Here is a 13,439-nt window from a genome sequence, read left to right on the forward strand (position 1 = left end):
TTTATAATGAGTACTTATTCCAGAATATTTGGCTAAGGTCAAGAATATGGGAAAGTCCTGTGGGGGTCCATTAATAGCCTAGATGTATAAAAACATATAGCATTAAAAATAATAACAATGAAAAAAACAGAAATGTTTGAAATATGTCAAATGTCAAAATGTGTGTAGTCCACATTAATAGGTAGCCTACACACTTTTTTAAAAGAAAATGTCTAGCTATTTATATTGGGTTCCCCTGGTTCTGTAAAGTTTGAACCACCCTCGATTAATGTTCATAAAAGCTATCATTTACATTATGTCACGCTATTATTATTCACATGCGCCCTAGGCTCTATTTAGTAACTAATCCCAACGCAAAAGTCCTATCAAACATCTTAAATTGTTTAATTTTAGTCATGTGCCATCATCGAGAGTTCAACCCCGGTGTACGAGTGTAATTGTAGTATAACAAGCACATTCTCTTGGCATCGATGTATGTTTACAGCCAACAGACAGAACTACATTACCCATCATTCCTAGCACCAACGGCCCTCTGCTCGCATCCTGTCCGGTGAAGATAGCGGGCGGCTACAGAACATAACCCAGACTGAAGCTGCTTTATCTCGTAATTAAATCAATTAAACATTGATTAAAATTACTTAGGTCACCGTGAACGATAAATACAGAGCACAATGGTAAGTGCAGATGCCTATTTTTGCTTGTTCAAATCATTATTTTGAGTAGTTTGACTGTCTGTTCTTCTCGGCTAACATGCTAGTATATATTCCGATTATAACAACACGACCAAGGTCATAAATCATATTATATAGACATAATATATGGACTATAATATCCAAGAGACAAAAATAACCAGTCTTTCATTACTCTAATCAGAGCCAGAATAGAAATAACGCCGAATGAATGAAGCTAAATGCTCATGCCTAGTTATTTGATGCAAACTCTGTATAACCTGTCTATTATATGTCATCTCATATACCTTTAAATAATATAACGCATAATACGTTTATAATGGTGACTCATGCATCTTAAGCTATTAAAATTCTTAAATGCATGGTCATTATGCCTACAAACATACGAACAAGCATTAGATGTCAGATTCATGACTCATTCAGTTTTATTGAATGATATTGGATGATTTGTGAGAATTAGGTCTAAACGTTTCTCCTGTTCTTCTTCTGCAGATCCGCTTTATCCTCATCCAGAATCGAGCAGGGAAGACCAGGCTGGCCAAGTGGTACATGCAGTTCGATGATGATGAGAAGCAGAAGCTGATTGAAGAGGTTCACGCCGTAGTGACAGTCCGTGATGCCAAACACACCAACTTTGTAGAGGTACAATACTTACTTTTAACGTTTTTTTTACACTAGCTGTGGTTCAGAGATGAGTTACTGACCATTACATTTAGATAATGTGTGTAATGTTGCATAAGGAACTGTGTGATCTGATCCAGGGGTTTTCAGAATGACTTTGAGACAATATTTACTGTGAAAAGATCTGTTAAAAATACATTTTAAGTAAAATGTTTCTCTTCAGGTAGAAAGAATTTCTTTAATTTTGGATTTGGGTAAAATGACAGTATAAAAGCCAATTATTTGATTTAGCAAATAACATGTCTTTATGATATCATGCTTACTAGGTTTGTTACATTTCTATATTATATAGTTGCCTTAATGCTTTAGAAAGGAAGTTCCTCACAAGGGGATCATATTTTTTAGGGGCATCAATGTTGAAAATGTTGAAATCATTATTAGTCAAAATGTGTTTATATATTATTGGCCTTAGTAATACATTGTTTTCCTCCGCAGTTCAGAAACTTCAAGATCATTTACAGGCGGTACGCCGGCCTGTACTTCTGCATCTGTGTGGATGTGACAGACAATAACCTGGCTTACCTGGAAGCTATTCACAACTTTGTTGAGGTAAATCTTACTGAAGCTAATTTTAATGTCTGTAAATAAACTTGTATATAGTAGTGGTGGCCAAACGTGATGCCCGGCCTAGAAAAATTTGCATCTTGACTCTTAATTTAAACATTATTAAAAATGTGTTAAAGATTTTGTAAGCATATAGCGTAGTTGTGCTTAGAGTCAATTGTTTTATTTTTGATAATGCAATGAAACATGCCAAATTGTGCGGACATCATTTTTGGCCAGGCTGTCATGCAAAGACATTATGAACAACAAGAGAAAACCAACGAAATATTAATAACTGTCAATGTATGCTTTTTCCTGTGAGCTTTTTGGTTTTCTATGCATTTTTTGGCATAGTAAAATAAAACCTGTAGCTGTTGTTTGCCTTTTTTTGCCAAACAATTTTGTCGGATAAACACCAAGTTTTGTTTTTCCCTAATATTTAAAATGTTTAAAAAATATAAAATATTTTCCTCATATTTTGTTGGTTTAATCCAACTTGTAGGTTCATTAAAGACAAATATCCCCATTTTTTTGGCCTCTTCTGTATATAATGATCCTTTTCCTCTCCCACTAAATAAAATATAACATTTTAAATAAATAAGTGTTCAATTGAGCATCTAAATGGTATAATCAGCAGCACATTTCCTTAGCATTAAATTCATTATGCTGCACAGGATTCATAATTCATGACCCTTAAGAAATATTTAGGTCAAGGTGTTACAGCTATAAAAAAAATTATTGCTGTTTATGTATGTATATGCTTTGAAACGGCTTTACGGGTAATTTACCCCTAAATCAGAAGAACCATAATTTTGACTAAACAGCCACAGTGCTCAAACGGATTCGAAATGGTTAATGCAAGCAGAAAAATTAATAAAAAATTGAGTTAAAACTAATCAAGCATGTTTGTTTTCCCCACAGTTTTTTTACTAATTGGAAACCAGGTACAATCATTTTATGTGCCCAAATACATCATAAACACAGAAGTGGTATTATTTTACAAAAATTTCATAGCATTTAAAATGCTAGTGATGACACACATCATGGTTTGAGTTTGGTAGTTTTTGCAGTTGATATTTATATCAGAAAAAAATCTCAACACTCACAAATAAGTGGGCATGAAACTGAACGGTTTGCAGATATTTAGGAAACATGCTAAGTTCACATACTTGTTTCTCTGAAAAACAATGCTATACAGCCAGTTGTTCTACTTTGAAATGTGCATTCTGTGTCGATCCTGTAACTTTAAAAAGCACATTAAAAACATTGGTATTATGTAATTTTATATATTCAACAAAATGATATTCAATATATTGTACGTCTATCTGTTAACCTCTACCGTAAACATTTCCAATCTAAATACAATTTAATGTAACACACGTATAATTAGACTAAACACAAACAAGCTTTAGCGAGACCTCTCACCAGGTAAATAAAGGAGCACTGGAGCAGCACTTCTGTGGGTGTAATTTTCCATGTGTGAGAGACAAATGGAATGTGTCCGTGAGGGAAACCAGCGGCCAGGGGTTCAAGAACATTGTGACATGGAATTCTAGGACTTCCTCTGACCCTCACTGTAAACAACTCCCCCAACATATCCCCACATCACTTCTGCCCAAACCAGCCCACTTTGCTGAATAACACAGGATTAAGAACAAACAAACGCCTGGGTCACCAACCTAAAACACTCAACAGCTACTCAGCCTTGGTTTTTCTGCTACTTATTGAGGTGAACGAGAGACTGCTGTGGTTAAGCGATTATCTGAAATCAACCTAAACCAACACATTCAAACACCCCTCCCTTCATTGCTCCGCCCCCCAAAAAAAACACACAATGCAAGAGAGGATGTCTCTATATTATAGCTGAAGTAAAGCAAAATAATGCTTTGCAAAAAATAAAGCAAAGATGGCGAATGAACGACAAGGAGGAACAAGAAATGAACATGAGTTGTATATACAAGCACGAGTTGGTTGTTAGTCGTCAGCAGCTCCAGTCAAACAATGATCCCCTCAAAACTGTCCTGTTACTACAGCTAACATTACAACAACAGCATATCTTGGTTCTGTGAAACTGCAAAACCAATGTTACTCATGTATGGAGAAGAAACAACTCGACTGTGCGTCCGTTTTCAGGTCTTACAGCTTCAGTCTCTCCAGCGCTAGAAAACTTTTCTAATATAAACGTGTGTCCTAAAGCTCTTGCCTGATCATAACTCTTCTTTTCCCAGTGATATTCCTCTGGCCTTTTCTCTTTTGTAATGTCTCTCTGCCATCTCTCTTTCTACAGTCTTTCTTCAAATCTCTCTCTCTCTCTCTTTCCTCCCCCATCATGAGTGGACACGCCCCCCTACTGCTGATTGGCTACAAGTGTGTTGTGCTGGCTAGTCCCATCGACTTTCAACAGCGTTTCTCAGAAATCGCTTACTGTATCCTGAGTAGATTCTGGATTGGAACTGATCTGTATTTCTCTTCGTCCACAGGTTTTGAATGAGTATTTCCACAATGTGTGTGAATTAGACCTGGTCTTCAATTTCTACAAGGTAAGTGTAGGATTAACCTAATATTCCAATACTACACTAATACAGCTAAAAATGAAAAATATAAAAATTTTAAACAATGCATCTTAAATACATAGTTATATGTTATTATTCACTACTGTTCAAAAGTTTGCTTTTTTAAATGTTTTTGAAAGTCTCTAATTCTCACCAAAGCTGCATTTATTTGAGCAAAAATAGAAATAATGTGAAATATTATTACAATTTAAAAGAAATGTTTGCTATTTCAGTATATTTTAAAATGTAATTTATTCCTGTGATGTTAAAGCTGAATTGTCAACATCATTACTCCAGTCTTCAGTGTCCCATGGTCCTTCAGGAATCATTCTTCTATGCTAATTTGCCACTCAAGAAATATTTATTATTATTATCAATGTTAAGAACAGTTGTGCTGCTGCTTAATTTTCTGAATCGATTTTTTTGATGAATAGAAAGTTCAAAAGGACCGCATTATTTGAAATAGAAATCTTTTGTAACATTATAAATGTCTTAGTCACTTTTGATCAATCGAATGCATCCTTGGTGAATAAAAGTATTAATTTATTTCAAAACCATTTGACTGACATGATGCAGCATGACTTGCCTTAACAAATCAGAGGCCTTATTGTTAAGGTAAACGCTTGGTTACATCTATCCATGGAGTGTTTCTTTAAGAGGACCATTTAGAGAAGCTTCACTGGCAGAAAAACAGCCCAAGCAGGAAAAAAACTAGTGTGAGGAAAATATGTAATTAGCTCTCCGTTTCAGCAGCAATGCAGCTCCATGGCAACAGTTATTTAATGCATAATTACAAGTGTCATACAATTAAGAACATCCACATCCATTCAGCACCAGTAGAAGTAATTATAAAAAAAAAGTTGCCTTGGATAATTGCATTTGATTTCTGCTGAGCTAATTATCTGATGTATTTTTAATTCCACCTACTGCGTGAACGGTTTGACCCACACTAAAGGCACGCTCATGAATTTTTTTTAACCCTGTAAAGCCTGACATATGAAATAATAATTAGAAATATCAGGAATGGAACAATATGACTCAATTTTATGGCTCATATAGTATAATATAGGAGAATATGGAGCCTCAATTTTATTCAGAGGCCCAAACTGAGCAAGAATATGCAATAAGCAGCAAGAATATGCAGTAAGATGAAATTCTGAATATGATTTGCTTGTAATGTAAATCAATGAGATCTTGTAGCATTTAAAATTACTTGCATAAAATGCATCTAAATTACAGCTGTCACTCTTTATCTCCCAATAATTTGTCTTAGGGTACGTTTACACAACAATGATGCACTAAGAATGGAAGTTTCGCGTACAGATGACAACGTTGTCAAAACGATCCCGATTACACAGATCCGTGAAAATGACTAAACTTTTGTATTCTGCTGCCAGGCCAGTAGTTGTTAGCCTGACTTCGTCATACTCATATTCTAGTCAGAATGTGAGTCTGATACTGCTCCATAGGGCTTTGATTATGATGCGTGTCTTAACCGAACCAGGAAAAAAAAAACTCTGCACTCAATTGGATAGACCTACAACCAATCAGAGCAAAGCAGTAAGCTATGCAAATTGTCAACAGAACTCAACTGCACGCACGCTGGAAGTAGTAGTAAAATAATGAGTGTTGCTTCTTTTACTTGCTCCTCCATGAGTGCGAGTGTGCATCCAAAGGAGAAACCACAACGACCACAGGGTTTTCATTGCGTCCCATCTTCTTAGTGACCATCGGAGCCAGCTGATAAAATAAACTTTTGCTGAATCCCGTAGGAAGGACGGCAAACACATCTTTCCGATCGACAAATGCCTTGATTGCAGTTCTATGTTCGTTTTTTAAAATGAATGCGCTGTCGATTTCTTTTACAACAGACGCGATAGCGGGATCTCTACATCTCAATTCTCCAGCTGCAGTCATCTCTGAGGGAAACCAGTTCAACCCAAGCGCTCTTTGATAACGTGATGATTACGTACCTGCAGATCATCTGTCCATCATCGTATAAAGCCCGCCCAGGCAATTTGATTGGCCCGACTAATTTTGAACCGATCATAATTACTCCTCAATGAATCGAGTCCAGACCGAACTTCCCGACCAAATAATGTTGTGGGCGGGGTTCAGGCTGGCATCCAGGCTAAGTAGTTGGTGATGTCACTTTGTAATTAAACACTTTGCGCTTGCACACTTATGCATTCTTCTACAGTGCTGTAACTTCAGTCCTGTAGTCCGCCATTGTTGTTTTGGTTATCAAGTACTCGCACATGCCTATATAGACTGAACACGTAATGCGATAACTTCAATTCAATTCAATTCAATTCAAATTTATTTGTATAGCGCTTTTCACAATACATATTGTTTCAAAGCAGCTTTACAGAAAGTGCATTTCAGAAATGTACATAGAATAATATAGTTAGTTAATCATCATGTATTAATTTAGGGCATAACATATCGCCGGCGTTGAGTCGTCTCTTCACAGGCGTCGAGTCGTCTCATCGCAGGTGTTGGGGCATCTGAAGTCTCCGTGAGAGTCTGGATAACGGTATCATTTTCAAAAACTTGCATTTTGAAACCCGTTTCCAAAAGTTTCAGGCCCACAAAACGCCATTGTTGTGTAATATAATGGCCAAAACACATAAAAGGTTTTCTGTTTTTGATGATTTTCATAATCAAAGCTCTGTAGATTTTTTTGGAGAGGCAAAACATATCATGCAATGCAATACAATAATGATTGAGAGATAAATAAACGTTCCTCAAAAGCCTGATGGATCATATTTGATACTCGCATTTGAACAATTTTACTAAAAATGAATTGTGGATACCGGAAAAGTGTTCATCTTGAAATATTCCTATCCTAACAATATAAAAGTTATTCTTACATGTACCTAATAAAAATCAGCAAAGGTTTCAGAGCAAAAAGATACATTGACCTAGCCTGGTTAAAACCAGACCATTCTCAGTTGTAACTGAGTTATGGTCTGGCAAAGCGTCATAGACAAATCATTTCCAGAGGGGCGTCACCAACGGACGTCGCGGATAGACCTAAAACCAATCAGAGCGATGAAGGAGATGACGTATGCAGAGCGGCGGAGAACTCCGAGTGTTGTCCTTTGCTCGGTTTTTAACAAAAAGGAAACGTTCAAATCGCTTAAAACAGACGCGATAGCTGATTCGAACGAGTGATGTTCGACGGCGGCATCCATCTTTGTAATGTAGGCTACAAAATCTGCTTCAAAATCCCAGCGCTGACGTCATCGTGTAAAGCCCGCCCCAACGTTTCTGATTGGTGCCGCGATTTCGGCGGATTGGAAATGAGCTTGAATGAGCTCTTTGCCAGACTAACTTTCAGAGCAAATCTAAATTTTCCGGAAGTTGTCTGGGTTTTCCCAGGCTAACATTGACCACAACCTGAAGGGGGACGTTATTAGAATTAGAATAGTAAAAATAATTTTACTTGTTAAAGTATCAATCAGACAACAGAAGGCGTATAGTAGATTGTGTACAACAGGTTTTTCAGCAAAGTTTTGATCATGTTGATCATTTCGAGGCCTAATGTCTGCTACAGATTTCAGCAATCCTATAAGATCATTAAATCACACTGTACGACATGGATCTAATACATTTGGGTATGACATGTATGTAGACTGTACGACGATGACACCTATTGAATCGTGTTGACCAATACGACATTTCATGACGCATTTTTATTGGTGTAGCAGGAAACACACTGTGAGATGATCATGCTAAATTTCTGACACTGTCTTTGGTCGCAACACTGTGACAACGGTCGTCTTTTCACTGTACAACAGAAATCGCCACGATTGGTCATCTTTCGTCTGGGACAGCCCAAAATCGTACAATGTGTGACCGGGCATTAGGAGGGTTAGGGTTACTTTTTTTTTTTGAATGACTAAATGTTGCTGTTGTGTTTCAGGTCTATACGGTGGTGGACGAGATGTTTCTGGCAGGAGAGATCCGAGAGACCAGCCAGACGAAGGTGCTGAAGCAGCTGCTCATGCTGCAGTCTCTGGAGTAAAGACCTCGCTCATCGCCAAGCCATGTTATCTGTCTCACTCAAATCTTTTCTTCAAATCTCACATCCCCCATGAAGGATGTGGCCATTCTGTTCTATAACTTTTAAAGCAGCTATGCATTTGTAAAACCTCCCTGGTTATTGACCTAATTATTCTTTGGCATAGTCAGAATTGAATACTTCAGCCATTTTTACAGCACAGTAGATCTCAGTGTGTCCGACTGGCAACCTCTCCAAGCCCGTTCATTAACACTAACACACATAATCATGTTGGCCAAAAACTGCCGTGGCACGGAAGCGTCGCTTCTATAATTGCAAGAAGATCCATGGGCTGCACTACTAGCAATGATAAAACTAGATTTTATCAAACAAACCCTCTCCAAACATTAATGAAATGTCCTGTGTATCAAGTCAAAATCTGTGAAGGTTGTTTGTATTGTGTACATATACATTATATATGCATCTATTTTAAGTGTAATTGTATGAACTAACCCATCATTCCAGGCATCTTAAGTCTCAGTCGCCGCTCTTTGTAATTGCGTTGAAGTCTTTTGGTTTTGTGGGAACCCGAGCCAGCGATTAGCGAACAAGGCTGAGTGGAAGAATGGAACTCTGGGGGAAATGACAAAAGATGGTCTACTTTTAATTTCCCCTTTTGTGGCGCTGGTTCCCTCTCGCCAAGAGCTCTATGGCAACTGCTCAGCCTTGAAACGTCCCATTACAGTCGGAGAATCGTCTTTATTTTGTACCTGTGTTTTATATTGTGTTTCTTTGATTGTCCCTTCTGCTTTAGTCCAAAGTATTCTAGATCTGCCGATTTGTCCCTGTGAGATTGCAGAGTGAAAAGCTGATAGTTGGTGTTACTCTCACGTGTGTGTTTCTGTCAGTGTAAATATCCATGAAGGTGAAATAAAGCAACTTATATGACTTCAAATGTGTGTATTACATATAGTGAGTTTGTGTTGAAGGCTGATCAGACCTTTTTTTGCATGTACTATACTGCCATCTATCGGATACTGACGATTAAGCAAATATTTGACGAGGTCATCGCTCATCACAGATAACAGAAATGGTGCATTTCTGCCTCAAGCGAACTGGCGTTCAGTTCTTGCATGAATATGTGCAGGTAATATAAATATAATACAATAAATGATAAAGTTAGCACAGTTATGAGCATTGGTCACTACTTAGTCGAGGGCTACGGATTACCGCGTGCTCACACCTGCGTATGTTGGTAAAAAAAAAGTGAGCTTGACGTGTCCAATCCTTCCGGTTGAGATGAAGGGCAGACAGCAAAAGAGCGGGATTACGTTTGCAACTTCACTGGTAACACTTTACAATAAGGTCCCATTAGTTAACGCATTAGCTAACAATGACCAATGCATTTGTTATTATCCATTACTTAACGTTAGTTAATAAAAGTACAACTGTTTAATGTTATTAGTTCATGTTGGCTCAGGTCCATTAAATACTCGGCCTTTTTAACAGATACAAATTTTGATTTTACGATTAATAAATGCTTTAGAAGTATTGTGCCGTTTTAGTTCATGTTTAGGCTACTAATGTTGTTAACTCATGTTGACAAATGGAAGCATTTTGTGTAACCAAATTTAGTTCCAATGAGATTGAACCCTAGAATATAAATTAAATTATGTAGATGATTTTATATAATTTATAAATATAATATATACTATAATTATAAAAGAAGTAATAATGATTATTTTAATTTATATGCAATAATTTTTTGTTAAAATAATGCATTTTGAATTATTAAATTATTTGCTTATTCCTTATTTTATCTTTTTTTTTTTAAAATGTCTCCATAAAATACAGTGTTTAATTTAGTTTTGTGTGATTTCTATAATGGATTATTTGTACACAAGATCATGTGAAGTAACTGTAGCCACATTATTTAATCATTTCCATTCAAGAGAAAATGAATGCACCTTAGAATGGGAGAACTGTAAAATGAATACGTAATTGTCAAATTAATAATGGTAACATTTTAAAAAAAAACAAGATAAATCAAGAATATAATCAAATAATAATTACGAGACAATTGTTTATTTTATCTACTGATTTGTAATGTACAACAAATCAAAAATCAAATTTAAAAATGATAGAAATAATTCACTAATAAACATACTAATTTATTACATTTAAATATTGGGGGATTTTTTTTTCAGCTTACTCTTAAGTTTGATCAAAACTAGATTGTGGACCAGATGTTTACTAGTCTTTAATGCTCTAAACCAGATTCTGTTGTTGAACTGCTGGAATATGCAACACTCTGAGAAAAAAAGTCTTGTGGAGAATGTGGAATTTCTCTCTTTTTTTAAAGAACCTTTTAGGCCAAAAAAGGTTCTTTATAAGGATAAATGTTTAAAATGATTGCATAAAGTTGAATGGGTTATTTCAGATTTTACTTTAGTGATAAAGTATTTTTACTAGCTGCTTAATTCATAACATTTTTATTAAAATGAAACAGAAATGAATTAAAATTAAATTGAAAACTAAGTCCATAAAATGGTGATGGGATTGGGAATCCCTAAAATGTTCTATATACTGCATGAAGCACCTGAAATAAACCTACTGTCGATATATAACCTTTTCTTCTAAGAGTGCATTCTATTGGCAATTTATATTTGGATTGGTGGTAAATTCGTATGTTATTTGTACGATCTTACAAGTTACTGACTGTTAGATTAGTGGTGGTGCGAATCGCATTGTATGAATTCAAACGAAATCACCTCATAAAATGATTACATTTTCTTACAAGATCAGATTGGAAGTATTTTATTTCCCTATGAATGTCACTTTTTATGCATCTGTCACCTTTGAAATAGAGATAATTTGAACTAACAACTTTCCTCATTGTCACACACTCCCACACAAAACAGAGACAATAGAAAAAAAACTTACACAACATAAAAAAACAAGCTAACTTTAATTATAATCTTAATCTTTAAAACCAACAAGCACCCCTCCCCCCAAACACTCCGATAGACAAATTCAAATCTTATTTACAGCATACATGATCCAGATATACAGTATTTATGAATGAACAAATCACACAAGTTTCTAAGCAACAACTGGTTATATGCAGTACTTTGAGCTACTATTCAAATGCACTCCATAATGATATTTGGTTACGAAATGCAACCAAATTTCAATACATAAGCCATCGAAAATCACCTGGCTCAGACAGTGAAGTTGCATCACATTAGTGAAATTTTGGCGAAATTTTGTGGGCAAAAAATAAATAAAAACTATTAGTGTAGCATGTATGAAGCACAGCTCTTGACACTAGTTTTAAACCAAACAGCTTTCTGTTGGTCAACATGCCGAATTCACATGATCGACTTGAACCCATTGTCAAATTGACCAAAAAAATCGTGTGGATTCCTATTGAAATGACTGGATTTTGCTTGCAAAAAATGTGCTGAACATTAGTAAACACGACCACACCTTAGCGATCACATTTGCATATGCTTGACAAATTTTCTCTGTGCAAATTCCTATTAAAATGATTGAATTTTGCCAGTCTGGAATTTTGTGTGAGGGCGAAAAGGTCTGCCACGCTACGGAAGCTTGTTTCCGCCATGACACAATTTAAAAGATAATTCCAACAAATTTGTCATTTGACTTTTTTCCTTGCAATTTTGACTTCTTTTCTCAGGACTGTGAGATATAAACTTGTAATTACGTGGAAAAAAGTCAGAATTGCACGTTTATATCTCGCAATTTTGACTATATAACTCGCGATTACAAGTTTATAAATCACGACATTTTGAGAGAAAAAGTCCGAATTACGAGATGTGAAAAAAAAAGGTAAAAATTGTGAGATAAAAAGTCGCAATTACCTTTTTTATTTTTGATTCAATGGCGGAAACAAGCTTCCATACCGCGCAGATTTTGATCGTTCAATTTGGTAAAAAAAAAAAGAGACACAATGACCAACAGAGAGCTGCTTAAAGGTACGGTCACATTAGCAAAATTTTGCAGTTAAAAATGTACGTGATCGATTTGAAAACGTTGCAAAATTTTAAACAGTGTAGCGACTTTTGAAGCACAGCTCACACAGAAGTCGCTTTCAAAACAATTCAGAAAGCTTGAACACGAGCGAAATCTGCACGAGGAACCTTTCCACCCCTTCATGAAACTCCAGATCAGATTTTGCCCGCGAAATTTCAGAGTTATCGTGATCGCCTCTTCTTAACACCATGTACTACATTTCAATGGGACCATACAAAGCATGCGAATTTCAAGGAAACAGTTTGGTACTCCCTAATATCGGCACCATATTAAAATGAATATTCCAGGTTAAATAAATTGAGTGGACAGCATCAAATACTGTGTTCTGTGTTGATTATCAGAAAATTATTTAGACGGGAAAAAAAATAGACTTCCATTGTAGGTGCATAACCTTCCACTTTTTACAAACCGAATCGAAGTACATTCCTGTAACTCTTAACTTGTATCTGTGAATATTCCTTTAATTTGAGTCAATTTTGTTGGATATAAGTGGTTTTAAATCAGACAAAACCTTTGGTAAAATTGGGGAAAGAATGGACGTAACAGAATAAGTGCATTTTAAAGAGCTTGGACAATTATGAGAGCGAGACGGCCATGACCAAATGTGAATCGTGTAGAACAATCATGTGGTTAGTCAGTTAAGGCTGTGTTTGTACTAAGAGATATGATGACCCACTCCACATTTACAACTAAAAGCATGTTCTTGTCCACAGCTGATGACTCCTTGCCGCTGAAATGGGGTCGTACTAGTCTCAGTTGTTCTTTAGTAAGGAATGATCACTCCTCAAAGAATATTCTCTCATTTAATATCATTAAATTACTATAAATTTTACAATTCTATAGGTACAGTATATAAACAGTCAAAAAAAGTGCACTTGCAGAGGGAAAAAGAAAGAAAGAAAAAAAACACAT

General features: G+C 35.9%; 1 protein-coding gene across 1 annotated transcript; it reads left to right on the forward strand.

The window, feature by feature from the left end:
• Nucleotides 1-559: 559 nt before the first annotated feature.
• Nucleotides 560-9,420, forward strand: ap2s1 (adaptor related protein complex 2 subunit sigma 1). Its single transcript, XM_056262511.1, has 5 exons — nucleotides 560-674; nucleotides 1,182-1,331; nucleotides 1,806-1,919; nucleotides 4,394-4,453; nucleotides 8,394-9,420. The coding sequence occupies exons 1-5, from the start codon at nucleotides 672-674 to the stop codon at nucleotides 8,493-8,495; spliced, it is 429 nt and encodes a 142-aa protein (XP_056118486.1). The 5' UTR covers nucleotides 560-671; the 3' UTR covers nucleotides 8,496-9,420.
• Nucleotides 9,421-13,439: the final 4,019 nt, after the last annotated feature.

This window comes from Rhinichthys klamathensis, unplaced genomic scaffold (genome assembly GCF_029890125.1).
Source record: "Rhinichthys klamathensis goyatoka isolate OS25496 unplaced genomic scaffold, OSU_Roscu_1.1 h1tg000192l_1, whole genome shotgun sequence".
In the NCBI taxonomy this organism is placed as follows: domain Eukaryota; kingdom Metazoa; phylum Chordata; class Actinopteri; order Cypriniformes; family Leuciscidae; genus Rhinichthys; species Rhinichthys klamathensis.

Coding starts and splice junctions, on each gene's coding strand:
- ap2s1 (XM_056262511.1), top strand. Junction 1,332..1,805: donor AACACACCAACTTTGTAGAG/GTACAATACTTA, acceptor TTTCCTCCGCAG/TTCAGAAACTTCAAGATCAT. Junction 1,920..4,393: donor CTATTCACAACTTTGTTGAG/GTAAATCTTACT, acceptor CTTCGTCCACAG/GTTTTGAATGAGTATTTCCA.